The sequence below is a fragment of the Akebia trifoliata genome, chromosome 10, assembly GCF_017979445.1.
Source record: "Akebia trifoliata isolate Shusen 1 chromosome 10, ASM1797944v1, whole genome shotgun sequence".
Classification (NCBI taxonomy): domain Eukaryota; kingdom Viridiplantae; phylum Streptophyta; class Magnoliopsida; order Ranunculales; family Lardizabalaceae; genus Akebia; species Akebia trifoliata.
In genome coordinates this window covers 29,593,841-29,610,407 of record NC_141384.1, presented here as the reverse complement: position 1 = coordinate 29,610,407, position 16,567 = coordinate 29,593,841, and the positions used below count along the sequence as shown (strand labels likewise).

Here is a 16,567-nt window from a genome sequence, read left to right as displayed (position 1 = left end):
CATGTGTAAAAGTGGATGGAAATGAAGGGTTGAGATGAGTTGATAGGAAAGGATGAGTGTTTGATTTGAGAAGATAGGTGTAGGTTTAGGTTATAGAGATAGGTTTTGTAGGGAATAATGGGGGTAGATTAGGGGAGGGTGATATGTTATAAGTGTTTGATTTGAGAGAATGGGTAGGATAGGTTAGAGTAGGGTTATGGATTGAATTAATTTTTGGAGAGAAGTAATGGAGTTGGTTGGTTGATTAGATGAAGGAGGTGGAAGGGGGTAATGACATGTGTCACACCTTGATGATTGTGGTGATTGGTTGTGATGTTGGATTGGGTTGAGTTGAATTTGGGTATTGAGTTGGACTTTGGGCTTTGGACTTTGGTAATGGATTGAATTAAATGATGGTTGAGTTTTAGGTTGTAAGTTGGGTTTTGGTGTTTTGATGGGTAGGATTAATTTAAATGGGCTTAAGTGATGGGTTTAGTTTGGATTGGGAAGTGTAGGATAATAATAAATTTGGGCTTATATTGGGTTGAGAAGGTAGTGAGGAATTTTTAGTCCGTTGGCCACGTGAGAAGTCTTGGGCCGCTTATTGAAATTAAGATGACAAAATTTATTGGATTTTTGTAGGTTTGGGCTTCAAAGCCCATTCCAATTTTTTTCAATTTTTGGGGCATTTTGCGTCGAAGGCCCGCTCAAATTTGGGTGTCTACAGCCTTTTTGTTAGTCACACCCACAAAGAGTTTATCTTAACTAGTATAATTGGTTTGTGGGATATTGCACATAACCAAGGAGATTCGGGCGAGATATGTTGCTCTAAGAGGTCAGTTGCCTCACCCTTTCAAGTCAGGCCTACTGGTCCAAACACCCATCATTAAAAAAATTAAAAATTAAAAAAAAAAATTTAATTTCAATAATGTGATTGTGTGAAGATAAGACTTCTCTAATTTCAAATGAATTTTGATGAACAATCACAAACATATGGTTGAGATGGATGAACTAAAACATAAATTTCTTAAAGATCATATAGGAGAGAAGCCAAGATTTTGTCTACGTGAGGGAAACTTAGATCCTTACAAATTTTGTAAATAAATATAATTGTTAGTTCAATAGTAATGGATTTTTTTTTCTCAATTATTAACCGTAGTAGCACATGAATCATTTTAAATTTTAAAAATTCTTGTAGTGACGATTGCCTCCATTTTCAAAATAATGAGTCAGGTAACATAGCTAGGAATCATGGAAGTTCCAAATATAATTTTAAATGAGTTTTATTCATTTATTTTGCATTGGATTGACTCGTTCATCTTAGACATTATCCTTTTTTTCAAATTCGTGATATGGCAAGTGTCCTTTGTTTAACGTTGTCAATGATATTTTTAAATTTATAGGCATACCCCTCTAACTCTTGGGAATATTAGAATTACCTCTTTATTTTCAAATTAAAGATATGACCCTTGACCTCGGTCTTTTTTAATGGATAAATTAAATTATGAAAGCAATTTAAATACCTTCAACTTCATCTTGTAATTTTTCTTCTCGAAACCGATTATCCTCAATCTCCAGAGTGAAACATTTTATCTTTCTTTTCAAGTTTAAGATTCTATCCATTTCAAGTTTCAACTCTCAAAAATAAAGATATAATTTTTGAAACAAACGATGATGAAATTTTGGATAAAAAAATTGATAATTTTTTATGAGAGATTAATGTGAAATTGAAAACTATCTATTATGATGTTCAAATAGATTAAAATTTATTTAATTGATGATTGATTTTGGAAAGTCGAGCAAGGATTTTTATTCGAGAGATTTATCAGGCAAACCTAAAAGTTGCAATTTTATTACAAAAACTCCTTTAAAGTTCAGACAACTCCAAGTGAACCTTGATTTATCCAATAAACCTTAGAGTGGGGATCCACATCCTAAAATTCAATTTGATGCGATTGATTTGTTATTCAACAAACCTTGGCGTGGATCCTATCTAAGTCAATTTGTGGCATTCAAAAACATGATTTGATGCCACAAGACTATAGACGATAAAATTCAAAGAAATTATAAAAATAAAAAATAAAAAGGGCTAATTTTCACTGTTCAATTTTAGTTTAAAATTTGCAATTTCGATAGTTATCCATTTTCAACACCTTGGATCAATTTAGTTTAAAAATAATTCTTTTGAATCTAAGTTTTTCCATGAAATTCGAAGACTATGGTGTGGGATTGCCAATTTGATAATCCATGTAGGAACAACCCTTAGTAAGATTTTAAATCTTACTAAGTTAGTCATGCTAGCCCGATTCACAAAATAAGGTTGGTTCAGTAACAAATTTAAAGTAAAGAAGTTTTTGTAATAAATTTGGGTCTTCCGGGATTTCTCTCTTTTTATTAAATAGATAGAATTAAAAATGAGGGGGTTGAAGTCAATTTTCATTACTCAAAATGATAAAAGACCAAAGTCAAGGGTTATGTCATCAGTTTGAAAACATAGGGGTATTTAAAATATTTAATAGGACATAAGGGACCACATGTAATGTAATTCTTTGAAGCAAGCAGCACCGCTTCAGAGCATTTTCCTTTTCCTTATTCTTCACGTCTTTGGAACCAACTACCAACCAAAAAAGTGGATCTATTTTTAAATTCAATTAAAATTGGAATCAGGGTTGATGTAGACCTGACCTTTGTTAACGATCTATTCGCGAATTTTTCGATTAAACTTATTATTCTCCGGATTATTGAATTAATTTGAATAATTCACATATATTAAGTTAAAAATAATATTTTTTTTTAATTTTTATAAATCTCGAAAATAAAGAATGCTTATGTAACTTGTTTAAAGTGACACAATTCGATTTTGAAGAGATCATGTTTCAATGTTTCGAAGGAATCCACTTTTTTACACAAATATCCTTTTTGTCATTTAAAAAAATAATGATATGCCGCTCTATATTTATTTGAGACATCATCTTAATTTTTTAAATTAATGATTTATCTTTTGACTTTAGTCTTCTTTTATAAATCAATGGAACAATAACCTCAATGCCTGAATTATCACCATTATCATCATTAGCATCACCAGTATATCATCACATTAACCATCATCATCATCATCATTGTCATAGTATCGAATTTTTTGTTTTCGACTTTTTGAAATGAGATGTATAATACATGTATAAAGCATATATCGTATATTTTTTGTTTATCGAATTTTAAATCAAATTATGGCAACTCAAAATCGAACTCGAATTTTTCATATATCGAATTTTTGTTGTATCCCGAAATGGTAACAAGGGACTTGACTTGTTTAGAGACAGATTTGGTTTTAGTCAAATTAAATGATTTTTTGGATTGATATGTGGGTTGACCCAAGATCAAGATCAACCCGAGCTCAACCTAATTAATGGATGAACTTGGGCCGAGCACATGAGCTGAGCTTGAGTTTAAATCAGGTTGAGGGTTCGAGCAACTCAGTTCAATTTGAAACGTGGCTATGTAATAATATATACATATTTTTATATTAATTATATATTTTTATGTATTTATTGTTTAAGATAAGAAATTTTCATTTATATTAATTGTATTTCTTGTTTTTGATATAATCATTTTTAACTAATCAAGACAAAATTAGACTTGATCACAAATTCTACAAGTCCAACCCACCCAAAACTACCTAACTTGGGCTAATTGAAACTCAAACTAAGTTTAGAATCTTAACCTTGGGTTCAATGTTCGAATTGAATTCAGCTCAAGTTGAGGGCGTTGTTACTTGAGTTGAGACTAGATCTACACCCAACCGTCCAAGTTGCAACCCTAACAAAACATGGATCTCCACATTTGGAATATATATATATATATATGTAAAGGGTGTCGTTCTTTTGACAAAATCCTAGACAACATTCTAGACAAAGTATTTTGTCTTATATGAGTTAAAATTTTGACTATTTCGAAACTTTTTAGCCATATAATACAAAACTTTGTCTAAAATATTGTCTAGGATTTTGTCAAAAGAACGCTAACAATATATATATATATACACATACGAGATGGGATTATATGGATCGAAGGACAATCTATCTCTATTGATCATATGTCAACATGGCATCCAAAGACACAATCAGGTCCCACATGTATGTAAAACATAACCCAAAAAAATAGAATTGAAAAAAGAGATTTTTTTCACCGATGGATTGAAATTTTAAATTTAGGAGTTCATTGGCAGTTCATTTTCAAACTCAAAATTTGATTAAAAATTTGTTATTTATTTATTTTGACAATTATTTTCTTTCAAACCCAATCTAGATCACAGGCAAGAGGGTTGAGTTGCCATTTGGGCTAACGTGGCATTCCATGTGACCCAAATGTTGACCTCAGTCTATGTTCTACATGGTCCCTCGGTCCATACAACCTTTTTCATATACCATATATATTTCATAGAAAACGCAATTTTAATGTGTCCAATTCTTCATTTTCCAGAAAAACTATTCAAGTCCAAAGCGTGTTTTGATAATAAAGGGGCAAAACTAAGAGTAATAGTAAATTATTTTAAAATATTTGAATCCGACTAGTCTTAGTAAGGACTTCCTACGCAGGGGCGGATTTAGAGTGAGGGCTGTGGGGGCACTTGCCCCCACAAGAGCTTTCAAATTCTATGGATTAATCTACTATTAAAACAGATTTTAGCGGCAGATAAAGAAACCTGCCACTATTCCCTCACAATTTTTTTTTCTACTCTTGATTGCCCTCACATGAGCAAAATCCTGGCTCCACCCCTGTTCCTAAGGATCCTAGGTTCACTTTGAGGGATCAAAACACATGATATGATGCTTTAGGGTCATGGAAGATAAAATTCTATGAACTTCGAAAAAAAAAATCAAAGAAAAGTTTAATTCTCATGGTAGAATATTAATTTTAAATTTTGGGGTTAGGTGCAAGTTACCATTTTCAAAACCTTGAATCAAGGTCAAAAGAAAATGCAATTTTAAAAGCATCTCCAACCATGACTCAAAAATTTTACTTAGCTTTGTATAAAACTTCATTTGATATGGAGTACTTAAAAGTGACAAATTGAAAAACTCATGCTAGCCTTACTTAGTAAGATACTAATCTTACTAATGGTCTTGACCTCACATTGTGGCATCCTAAAACATGATCTAATGCCATAAAACTTTAGAGGACAATATTTTAGCAACTTTACAAAAAGAATTCATAAAAATGTTAATTTTCAACGTTGAATTTTAATTTTAAATTTGAAAATTCACCTTCGATGAAGTCGTCTTCTTTTTCTTTTTTTTTTTCTTTCTGAATCTGAGTTTTTTCACTAAAATCTAGAAGACTCTGGATTGCCAATGTGATCAGCCATCTAGGCCCCAACAAACCTTAGTAAGATTTGATTAAGACTCAAAACTCTCCTTTGATCTGGGTTTAAGTCTTAGTTTGATTCTCCATCAATTTAATATGGATTTAATTCAAGGGCTGGAGTACAAGGACTCGAAGATGTTCTCAAGGTATTCAATCCATTATAGCAAAACAACCCTTACTATTTCTTTGGATTGAGAAAATAGAGAGAAGAAAAGAAAAAAAATGAATTTCTCCCCCTTTTTGGGTTGTTAATTGAAGAGAGAGAAACAAAAACAATGGAAAGAAAAACAGAGTCTTTGTTTTTTTTCTCTCCAAATAAGAGAGAAATGGAGAAAAAATAAATGTTTATGACTAATAAGAATATTGAAAATTACAATACTACCCTTTTTTTCTCTCCAAAAGAAAAAAACAAGATGGAAAAAAACCGTATAATTTTTTTCTTTTGTTAATGAGCTTGTTTTCTCTTCATTTCTCTCCATTTGAAACAATGGATTAGTAAGGCTTAAAATCAATTTTTTTTTTTTTAATAACTGGACATCCTTATAGACAAAACCGGACCAACGATGATTTTGCACCTTCCATAGACCATGATCTTGTCCGAGGACTAGTTCAAGACAAGTGTAACATCCGCACATCACATGCACCAAGTAATCGAGGGTGTCTTAGTTGAGGAATTAATGCTCATATGCTCATACTAGATATCAAACTCACGATGTACGAGAATTAACCGCAAATGCCCGCTTATTGGTCGAAATTGCCATTGAGCCAACCCCAATCTTTACTAAAAAAATTGTTTCTCCTATTATTATGGACTACATTATAAACAATTACAGAACTACCACTATTTTTAAAGAAAGAAACCAAAATACACCAAACAGAGATCACATCACATCACTTTCATCTATGATTCTCAGCTAAGTCAGACCTTCACCTTAGACCCTAGATAATATCTCTTAAAAGCTTTTGGAAGGTAAACTGGCAACAAAAACCCAAACAGATTGAAACTCCAGAATACCAAATTAGCTACAGCAAGCCCTATTCCAACATACAATCTTCTCTCAGACCCACTAAATTGTCCATCAACCTTCCCAATCTCAATCTTCAACCACTCCACTATCGTAAAAATCCTCTTTGTGTTGTAAGAAACTGGAACAAAAACCCTAATCGGCAAAGAAAACCGCTTCGAAAACGTTATTCCCTCCTTGAAAACCTGACTCGCGAGTAGAAAAACATGGGGTATGGCTGCTTTGATTCCTTCCCTATCTCCTTCGATTATGCCATGGAAGATGTAAGCGATTGGGAGAATTAGTCCAATTAGGGCTCCAAGTGAGACGTAGAGACCAAGAATTCGATTTTTTTGGCCGAAAATCGGGGGATCGATTGCAGATGAGGAGTAAGAAGGGAAAGAGATCTTGGATAGGAAATACATGTAGAAGAAAGATAAGATAACGAAAGCCATGTCTTCGATGCTTACCATTCCAGTTGCAGCGAAGACGATCATGAGTGCTAAGGCGTTGAGATGTCGAAAGGTGAGAAAGCTTCTTTGGGGTTTTAGGGTTTCAGCAGATTTTGTTACTGGGTTGATGGGTTCATCTTCCTCTTCTTCTTTGGAGAGACGAATATCACCAACTCGACCGGACATTTTGTTAGTTTCTGTTACAATTAATCGAAATTACAGAAAGAGATTTAGAGTTGCAAAGAGAAGTTTGAAACTTTGAATTGGGTTTGAGAGAGAAATTTGAGTTTTGGGGATTTTGTTTCAGAGAGCGAACACAAATGTGGTTAGAAGAGTTTGGAATTTGGATAAGATGTATGAGGTGGCGGTTTATCAGTAATTGTTACTGATATGAAGACACGTGTCCTGTTGGTTGTATTAGTCCAATAGCTAAGTAAGAGACATGATCGCCATGATTTGGGTTAGTTACGAGTGTGCTTTGCTGATTGTAAATTTGCAATCGAGAATGAGAATTGGGGATAAGGTTATCCTTGGACACCACTTGGAATTGAGAAATAAGGGATAAGCCTATCCTTGGAAAAGAACGGTTTAAAACTTGGGCCGATTAGTTCTCCATTTTGCCAAAAATCTCATCTCATTCTTGATTGCAGTTTATTAATTCGTTTATAAGGCACTATCAATTTCTTGGAAAAATAATTTGCAAAGTTGATTGGTTCTAATATTAAAATAATAAAAAGAGCGGTTGAGAGAGAGAGAGAAGAAAAACTTGAAATAACACACTAAAAACCCAAATTATTACAGAAAATTTAGTAACACATGAACCAACTAATCTCTTACCAGAACCCCCCAAAATAAAATAAAAAAGCCCAATAGATTTGTAAAATAATTCCCTCTAAATCCATCCTTTTTTTTTATCCTCCTATCACAGAAGACCTCTGCTAAAATTGGAACCTCTGCTAAGAAATATTAAGTTGGATATGAAACTGCACATTGATATTTAATAAATAGCCCTACCTCTGTCCCTTGGGCACTCTTTCTCTGTGCTTGGGGATGTACTTTAGCCTGGAACCTTTGTCTGCCGCCTTTGCTCTGAACTTCGCCTTAGTAGCTCCAATGCTTGCATGTTCAACATTCCCAGGATCAGACAACCGATTCTCCGCACTACAAAGAATACCTCGATCACCATACGATGGTATCGGTTCAGTTTCGGGAGATAAGATCAGCTTTACATGGTCTGCTGCAATCGCCTCCTTCCATCCTGCATGAAATATGGAATCAATCAATTGGATAAGTCAGCAATCAAAGTGGATATGTTTCCAAAGAAGTATATCAATGATGAGACAAGAACTAAAGTTCTTACGCTGAATGAGGAAAGCCTCTGCATCACGGCTGCAGAACAATGGAATTGCACCTTCAACCTTCACCTCGTCCAATTCAGCTTCTCTCTTTCCGGTCTGAACAATGGAATTTCCAGCTTCATGCCTTCCCACTGGCCTCCAAAGCTTCACCTTGGACCGGTTTGTGCTGCTGCTAAGCCCAGAATCAGGTCTCACGGGCTTCTCTTCGACCTTATTGTGCTTCAGTGGTTGTTGGTCAAAAGCACACTGATCAAGGGGAGCAGCCGCCATAATAGTACTGTTACCCCCGTTGCAATCTCCAAGTATAACAGAAATAGAACCTATCAACACCTCACAGTTTCCACTAAGATCTGGTTGATCTTTCGTTTCTATTTGTACTCTAGCATTCAAATCTTCCTCCCTATCCTTGCTAGGTTTGGTTTTCCGGGTCCAGACCTTATGGCCATTAGCTAAAGAAGTAGCCCTCTGGTCCTTGTGGATTCCATGCTTCTGGACGGGACCAGAATTTGATGCTGGAAGAACCTGCGCAGTATGGAAGCCATTAGAAGCACCACGGTGCGAACTCGACACTGGCCGTCGAGCAATGATAATGTGTCGCCGACCACCTCCTTGCTGCATTTGGTGCTCAACATTCTGGCAATTGGTTGTGTCAGCATAAGCGGAAGCCACGTATGCATTCTCATCATCAAATCCTGAATTGAACCTTGCATACACTTCTTCATTAGTGTTCGGAAGTTGGGTAGATTCCAGAAGTTGTCGAGAAGTATTCTCTGATGCTTCCAGAGAATACAAATGGGATGTAGAGGTAACCAACGGACTGGATGTTCCGGCAGAAGAAGATACACCTTCCAAGGAATCTGGGGAACCTTCCTTGAAGTCTGCTTCATCCCCGTCATTTTGTTCCTTTACTTTCTTCTCTTGTTGTCTAAGCTTCTTCAGTCTTCTCCTTTCCAAGAGCTCAGCTTGCCTGTGAGAAATAGAAAAGAAAACAAGAATACCACTTCTTAAGTATCAATAATAAAATTGTGCAAATAGAGGGCCAGTAACTATCCCGATGGGCTCTAAGACGAGTTAGAAAACAATGTCCATGAACTAGTACAACAATTTAATAACATATTCTATATTTTTTTTTAATCAACAAAAAAAAAAAAAAAAAAATGTATCCAGTTAATAACCAACCCATAGACACTTTTTTCCCCCCTTAAATAAGCCATAGACGCATGTACACGTGCGTGTGCACACACACATATATCGTAATCTTCTAAATTTAAATCGTGGATGTATAAATGTTAAAACATGATTCATCAAGTGCTGGCTTCAGACAGGTAAATGTCTAGCTATTCCGGAAGAGAAACGACACCTAGCAGATACTATTGACATCTTCCAATCATGTATGTGAATTTTTGCATTTTCATCATAACATCAACATAAAATTGCCACCATTTTTATATTCCTAACTAGAGTTACTATTTACTAAACAAAAATAAAAATCGACCCCTTAAGGCTTAAATGAAACAATCACTGGGTATTTCAGGACAGAGATACCTTTTCTGAGCAGCTTCCTCTTCCTCCACAAGCAACTTCTGACACCTTAGAGCTTCTGCATCCTTATCAGCAAGCCACGCCTTGACCTGAATCACAGTGTCAATCAAAACCACAATAAAGGTTAGAACATCTAATTAATAGTTTGGCCATATGTATGTAACAAATAGTAGCAACACCAAGGTGTGGGCATATCAAAGACTCTAAAAGAAGAGGGAGGAAGGCCACAAAAGAATGTGAATTGAAGTAGCGAAATGATCGGAAAGTGTAAAAGGGAGAGATAAAAGACAAGATAGAAGTACCATGACAAAAACAAGGGTATGACACATTCAGATCATCATCATCAAAGCCATATCCCAAATATCTGGGATCAGCGTGATCATATATTCAGATGTAACAAGATTCTTCATTTCAAGAATGGATCTACACAAACTTACAAGACTATAATCAAAGCATTATCCTGAATATCTTAATCAGCACGATGATATGTTATGTGTAGAATAAAAAAAATACATACTAAGTTTTGTTCCACCAGAAAACTGGTGCAAGCAACTCGATTCTTCATTTCAAGACCAATCTTCCCAGCTTCCCCATCAAAAACATATTTCTGCATGGATACAGCAGTGCCAACACATAGAAATGTCCCCTCACTTGCATCATCAAGGATACTAAATAATTCTTGTGAGGATATAGGAAACCTTGAAGGCCTAGCTTGGATGACATCCTGCAGAAAGTATGTGCAATATTTAGATACTTGGAACAGAATAAATAATTATAATCGTGGAAAAACTGATCTAAAAAGGCAGGGGAGGGAGGGAGGGAGGGAGGGAGATGTTAGCTTACCAAAAGAGCTGCACCAGCCTTGACATAAACTTGTGGCAGCGAAGAAAACCCAGGTTCACGGATAAATGATGTCAACGCTTTAATAATTGAAGATCCAGGAACTTCCTACAATGTATTAACTATTAGATAAGTATTGTGCGGAAAAAAGAAAACACGGGACAAAAGACATAAAAAGAGCAAAATACGGAATGCAGTATAAGAAAAAAAAAAAAAACTGACTCAGTAATTACCTCCAATGCTATGTCCTTGAATGATACAATTTCCTTAGCCTCATCCAAAGACAGCTGAAAAATACACAAACAAGTAAGAAAAGTTCAAAATACGAGGCACACAATCACACAAAAACAAAAGGCAATATGACATTACCTTATCCCAAAATGCTCCCAAGAAATCCCTATTTTTAGGAAAGTCCTACAAACCATCAAATCATGAATCAGATGATGAATACCAAATAGAGACAAAATAATCAACCACCAACATTACTAATTCAATTTAAAAATGCAAAACCAACACATCTACTACTGTACAGCAAAGAGAAGCTCGCATTGTTGTGTTAGCTGATTCTATATTCTGAAAATCGTAGTTCAAAGTACAGTTCTGTTCAGAATTTTCAGCAGAACATTCTGGTTTCAGCCAAGACCGTTACAATTTCGACCTTGACCAAAACATTGCAATAAAACGAGATTTTAAACCTTTCCTAAAATAAAACAATTGCAACATCTTTTAATTCAATGGTTAAAAGGCTTCAAGAAATTCTACATGTACAAAGTGACATTTCTCACTGATTCAGATTAAGGAACAAATGAACTACCAACCTATCACACATATGCCACCTATGTCAATCAGATGATCCCAACCAACCTCACAAAGATTTTTTCAGCTTAGTCACCAATGACTTCATTCACCTAAAAGTACACAATCAATTTGAATGGCTAAGGATATCAGAACGATGAGTTGAACTACACCCAACCCAATTTGTCACAGCACATGCTCTATACTGGCACTAACAGGTTCCTTGTGCATCCATCCAAGATCCATCCACTTAGGTGGTCCACCAATTTCATCATTCAAGATTGTTCAATTGATTGTCAACTCCTTATGATCAACAATATCATACACAAATAATACATTTTCTTTCTCAAAAAATCAAAGCCAACCATGAACATTGGAGACAGTATCGCCCGTGAAATAAATAAAAAAGCACTCAAAAATGAATATGCTACAAAATCAAATAAAAAAATAAAAACATGTGAAAACCTTATCAATGTTCAACAATCGGCGGTGCACACGTATATGCCTTCGGTAATTAATGGGCGAGCAAAATTCCCGAGTACATTTATCACACTTTTGCATCTGCACCTTAGGAGGCGACAACAATGGCCAACCTGGGAGATCTGTGACAAGAGAAAGAAAAGCAATAAATAATCAACATCTTTTATCGCAACCTGAAGCAAAACCTATTGCTAGCTACAACCCAAATACCTGCTTATGACACTTGACATACATTTTTCAGGCTCACCATTGGCCTTAGCAGCGGCCTGAGCAAAGGCAACAACAGCCTCGGGAATTTTGAGAGTTTGCATGTGTTCAGAGGCACTCTTCATCCCTTTTACAGGGACTCCGCTACTTATTATAGGGCGAGCAGATTCCTTAACCCCATTCATCTCAGATGCAAAGGAGCTCACACCATTGCAATGCTCTAACAGATGTTCCTTCCCGTCTACAGTGTGGTTAAGCTTTGAACCTTTAGAAAGTTTGTTAGTACCTTGCTGGTCTAATGCGTGAAGTAACTGAATCCACTGAACTGGGCTGTCGCTCGCCCTTGAGAAAGAAAGGACGGGTTCTTTTCCTATTGCTTGTCTGATGAAAGTGTCAAGGGAATCGTTTCCCTCCTCAGGTTTCCCAAGCTTCTGCCCAGGCTTCATCTCATCTACACTGTTATAAGACCTTACTTTTGTTACCGACATCTACAATTTCCACTCAAATATAAGCGTGAGGAACACCCCTGCTCAAAGACCAAAAAGACAATAAACAAATACTGAAAAATATGCAGCAACAGTTAGCAATTCCATAAGGAAATGTATCACCAGAGCATAACTAATTACAATCCATGAGGTTTTACAGAAGAGGAGTCAAGTTTTCATCACACGTCAACAGTTTTTCTCAATATAGAAACTAAAGACAGAGTACCATTTAAGTTAACTATATCTGCAACTTCTTCCATTATGTGCCATAGAATGATTTCTTGTCACTTATTTGCAGTGGAGAAGTAAAAAAGGCACAATAAAAGGACATCAGCAACTAGGCCAACTCGAGTAATGAGTCACACCACCACAAAACTCACAACCCCCCTGGGGCAAAGCAACACAGCATTGCTCTGACAAACATTTAAGGGTAATTTTTTTATAATAATACTTTTATTAATAGAAGAAAAGAATGTATAAAAGGCAATCGAGATGACGAACCTAAGAGAACAAAAAAGAAAAAGCTACCTCGAGCAAACAGACTCCAACCTAAAAACAACTTCCTCAAAACGAACCCCTTTGGACTCAAGGAGTTTACACTAGAAAAACAACAACCCAAGGAAGTTTAACTTGACGTCATGAAAAGAGGGCCCTGCATCTTAGAAAACTCTCTTGTTCCTCTCCGGCCATTAGGGTTGACAATGGGTCAGATAATACCCGTTTACCCGACTCATCCGACCCAAATAAATTGGATATGGGTAAAAAAAGTTCAGGCTGAGAGTGGGTAAAATTTTGGATGAAGATTCAGATAAGAAATCGGCTTTGTTTAGCCACTTAAAACTTGGCTAAAAATTTGGATTTGGGTAGCAAAGAGATAATAGAGAGACTTGTTCTTGCCTAGCCAGTTGGGTTGTCCAACCAAGAAAGAAATGGGATGCACTGTTTCGAACCATGTCTCTCAGAGAAGCGCTCTTTCGACTACCTTCTCGGAGAGGTATGGTTTGAGTCCTGGTGCGGAACTCTACTCATGATAATTCAAGATAAGAGAATGTCCCCTCTAGCAGGCTCTCTATTTTAAAGGTTCAGCTCTCTCTATTTTAAAATTAACCTAAAATTTAGTTGAATAATCGAGTTTGGGTGTGTGTATGTCAATTCGGGTATGGTGTCGGTAGAGGCCTTACCCGAACCGTTGCCAACCTTACCAACCATAGTCCCAAGCACAATGTGAAAGGAAGGAAAACCCACAAAATTATTTTCCTGTCACAAAAGCCTGTTTGATCCCAACTTTGCAATAAAGACAAAATTGAATTTGGCAACACCCAACTAAACTCGAAGAAAGCTAAAAAGCGAAACCAGATGCTAATGAAAGATGATAACGCAATATGAGAAGGGGGTCCACAGACTCCCCATTAGATTTATAGATGAAAAAATAAAAGAATTTTGGCATCAGAAAACCTCTCTCAATCAGATGATCAATAGTGGATAATCTATCAATACAGTCTAGACATAAGAAGCGTACTTGCATAATTAGATAGCTATTGCATTAATCAGGTTTACTTTCTATGTATTTTACGGTGACAATTTTGATGCTGATGAAGTTGAGACTCAAACTAGTCATTCTTTGTTTCTTTTCAACCTCGGGTTTTCTAAATGTTTATGTCACAGCATGCTAAATTGTCAGAGATGGTATAGCTAATATCTACAACTCATTTTTTTTTTTCGTTTGACAAGAAAAAAATCGTCACTTCTTGATTTCCCCATAAGCATGAAAAGTAACAAAGTTTGTGAACTATTCAGTAATGGGTCTGGTCAGCGGAGTTTAATTTGAGGCACTAAATTGAACTTAGTTTTATTTATGAAACCAACAGAGAAACTGTATATGATGTCTTGGATTTTGTGATGTGTGCCTTCTACAACCAAGAAAGAGTAGCCCATGGGCCTTCACTTCCAATTAAACAGAAACAGATCACCGACCATTCAAAACACAAAAGTTTTATGACCCTAAAACGTCATAGAAACAACCCAAATCAGCCAAATCGCACAAAAAAATAATAAAATATAATTATGAAATAGCAAAGTATCCAAGTGGGAACAATTACTAAACATTTTCAATAAACTGAACCTAATAAAGTAGTTCTGCCTAAATCCTGAACTAACAAAACATAATTCTTACGGATCAAAATTTCCTCACCCATGCACTTTACAAACCCTAGATTGCTAGATCCACTAAACTATGCATAATAATAAGAAAAAAGCAACATTCACGTTTTAAAATTCAACCAATTCCAGATACGACTCATATCAAAATGGTTCTCAAATGAATCGCGCATGAATATTCCATTTTCACATCCAAATCCAACAATTTCAACACAAAAATAAAATAAAAAATAAATAAAGAAACAAAATTGCAAACATTCAAAGTTAAAGTCGACTATATCATATTCAAACCACTTCACTCCACACTGATCCAAACATAGAAGCAAGGAAATAAAAATAAGTAAAAATAAAATATCTGAATCAGATCAAAACTGTATAAAAAATTAATAATAAACAAAAAGTCTCGGATCGAAACCCGAAACACCGTAACAATCGCAAAAAAACAACACATCAAATCAAAACCGAAACGAGAAATTAAAATCCACAAAACCAATAACATTGAGAACCGATCGAATCGTTAAACCGAAACTCTCTAAGATTTCGTAACGAGAGATCTAAGATCAACAACATAGGATACAAAATCAAAGTGGCGGTTTACATACCAGTTGAGATTTAAAAGATCAGTTCGAACGAACAAATGATAGATAGAGATTTGCAAATATCGCTGAAGATCGCAGAGATTCTAGGTCGCAAGATAAGAGATGGGAAACCCTAGAAATCGGTAAGATCGGTCCGAAGATCTGTAGAAGTTGTCGCCGAAATCTTGAAGGAGAAGAATGCAGTTTCGATGGAGGGAAGTATAGGGTAAGTAGGAAAGGTGGAAGAAAGAATATAAGGGGCGAAATTAAACCCCTCTTAAGGAAGAGTAAAGATCATGTACTCTTGATTGTCTAATTGCAATATAACTACTGGGTCTCCAAGCCACTTGGTTGGTGGTGGACCACCTCTTAGTAAGATTAGAAAATAAATATTTAATGGGTGATTCAAAATCATGATCAAACATGCCTGAATCTAATGGCTATTAATCAGATATCATTGATCATATTCATAAAGTTTTTGGTTTGTAGATTTGTGGGACAAGCGTTGATCGTTTAATGGGCCCCAAAAGGGTATGGATAGATCTTTTTGTCGTTATCGTAAATGTCTTATCTCAATGAGATGGGCAACATTGACATCGTGCAACACTTTCTATAACATTGTTTGTGTAGAGAACCATCGATTTTCCACGTCTATATCACACTTGTATATCAAGAAAAAGCTTCTATGGTTCTATTCACACCATTGCATCGGTGCAATGTCAGGGCAGTGTTGTAGGAAGTCAATTTATCATTAATCTATTTCAATTATTAGGGTCAGTGATAATAATCATATTTTGTCGTTTAGGTTTAACATTAACCATAAATGAAGGGAGTGGCATTAGGTTGGTCGAAAGATTTAAAAAAATGCATGGAGACATTGAAAGTAGATACGAACATTCTTTTAATGAAAGATGACATGCTTCTGGACATAGTGAAATGGAAGAAAATAGTTCATTTAACTGATCTCAACTTATAAATTTCAATCAAGGCATATTCATATACTAGATTTTGTTGCTGCCTATTGTCACGAGCATTCTCTTTGTGATTAAAATGGGTAGAAGATGAAAGACAATAAAATTAGAATAATATTATTGAAAAACGAATAGCAGATGAATGATAATAAAGTCAAAAGGGCATTAGTGAAAATGAGATAAAAGAGGGAATGCAATAGAGTAGAAATGTTGTTATTAGAAAAGGAATAGAAGAGTTTTTTTACCAATAAAATTAAAAAATTCATCGAGATTTGTAGTGAGATTAAATCTTAATCCTCTTTATGTAGGGGATAAAAGGAGTGTAGTTTGCAGTTGCATTTTATTATATAAATTA

At 35.4% G+C, this 16,567-nt stretch overlaps 2 protein-coding genes across 4 annotated transcripts; both read right to left on the bottom strand.

The window, feature by feature from the left end:
• Positions 1 to 6,170: 6,170 nt before the first annotated feature.
• LOC147393715 (uncharacterized) lies at positions 6,171 to 7,384 on the bottom strand. The gene has a single exon (XM_086455482.1). The coding sequence runs from the start codon at positions 6,983 to 6,985 to the stop codon at positions 6,263 to 6,265; it is 723 nt and encodes a 240-aa protein (XP_086311608.1). The 5' UTR covers positions 6,986 to 7,384; the 3' UTR covers positions 6,171 to 6,262.
• Positions 7,385 to 7,555: 171 nt separating this feature from the next.
• LOC147393714 (C2H2-like zinc finger protein) lies at positions 7,556 to 15,482 on the bottom strand. Of its 3 annotated transcripts, none has more exons than XM_086455479.1 (10): positions 15,266 to 15,482; positions 12,047 to 12,547; positions 11,800 to 11,936; positions 10,909 to 10,953; positions 10,773 to 10,826; positions 10,543 to 10,647; positions 10,217 to 10,423; positions 9,703 to 9,788; positions 8,160 to 9,124; positions 7,556 to 8,057 (listed from the first exon to the last, which is right to left on the bottom strand). In XM_086455479.1, the coding sequence occupies exons 2-10, from the start codon at positions 12,507 to 12,509 to the stop codon at positions 7,810 to 7,812; spliced, it is 2,310 nt and encodes a 769-aa protein (XP_086311605.1). In that variant the 5' UTR covers positions 12,510 to 12,547; positions 15,266 to 15,482; the 3' UTR covers positions 7,556 to 7,809. The 3 variants fall into 3 exon arrangements, with proteins under 3 accessions (XP_086311605.1, XP_086311606.1, XP_086311607.1); XM_086455480.1 differs by having other exon boundaries at positions 12,308 to 12,547; XM_086455481.1 differs by lacking the exon at positions 15,266 to 15,482 and having other exon boundaries at positions 12,025 to 12,167.
• Between the last annotated feature and the right edge of the window lie 1,085 nt (positions 15,483 to 16,567).

Bases quoted from the DNA above. Each gene is read 5' to 3' on its own strand.
- LOC147393715 (XM_086455482.1), bottom strand. From the start codon at position 6,985: ATGTCCGGTCGAGTTGGTGATATTCGTCTCTCCAAAGAAGAAGAGGAA.
- LOC147393714 (XM_086455479.1), bottom strand. From the start codon at position 12,509: ATGTCGGTAACAAAAGTAAGGTCTTATAACAGTGTAGATGAGATGAAG. The intron at 11,937-12,046 runs GTATGTCAAGTG...CTCTTGTCACAG, and splicing joins CAATGGTGAGCCTGAAAAAT to ATCTCCCAGGTTGGCCATTG. The intron at 8,058-8,159 runs GTAAGAACTTTA...TATTTCATGCAG, and splicing joins AGAGGCTTTCCTCATTCAGC to GATGGAAGGAGGCGATTGCA.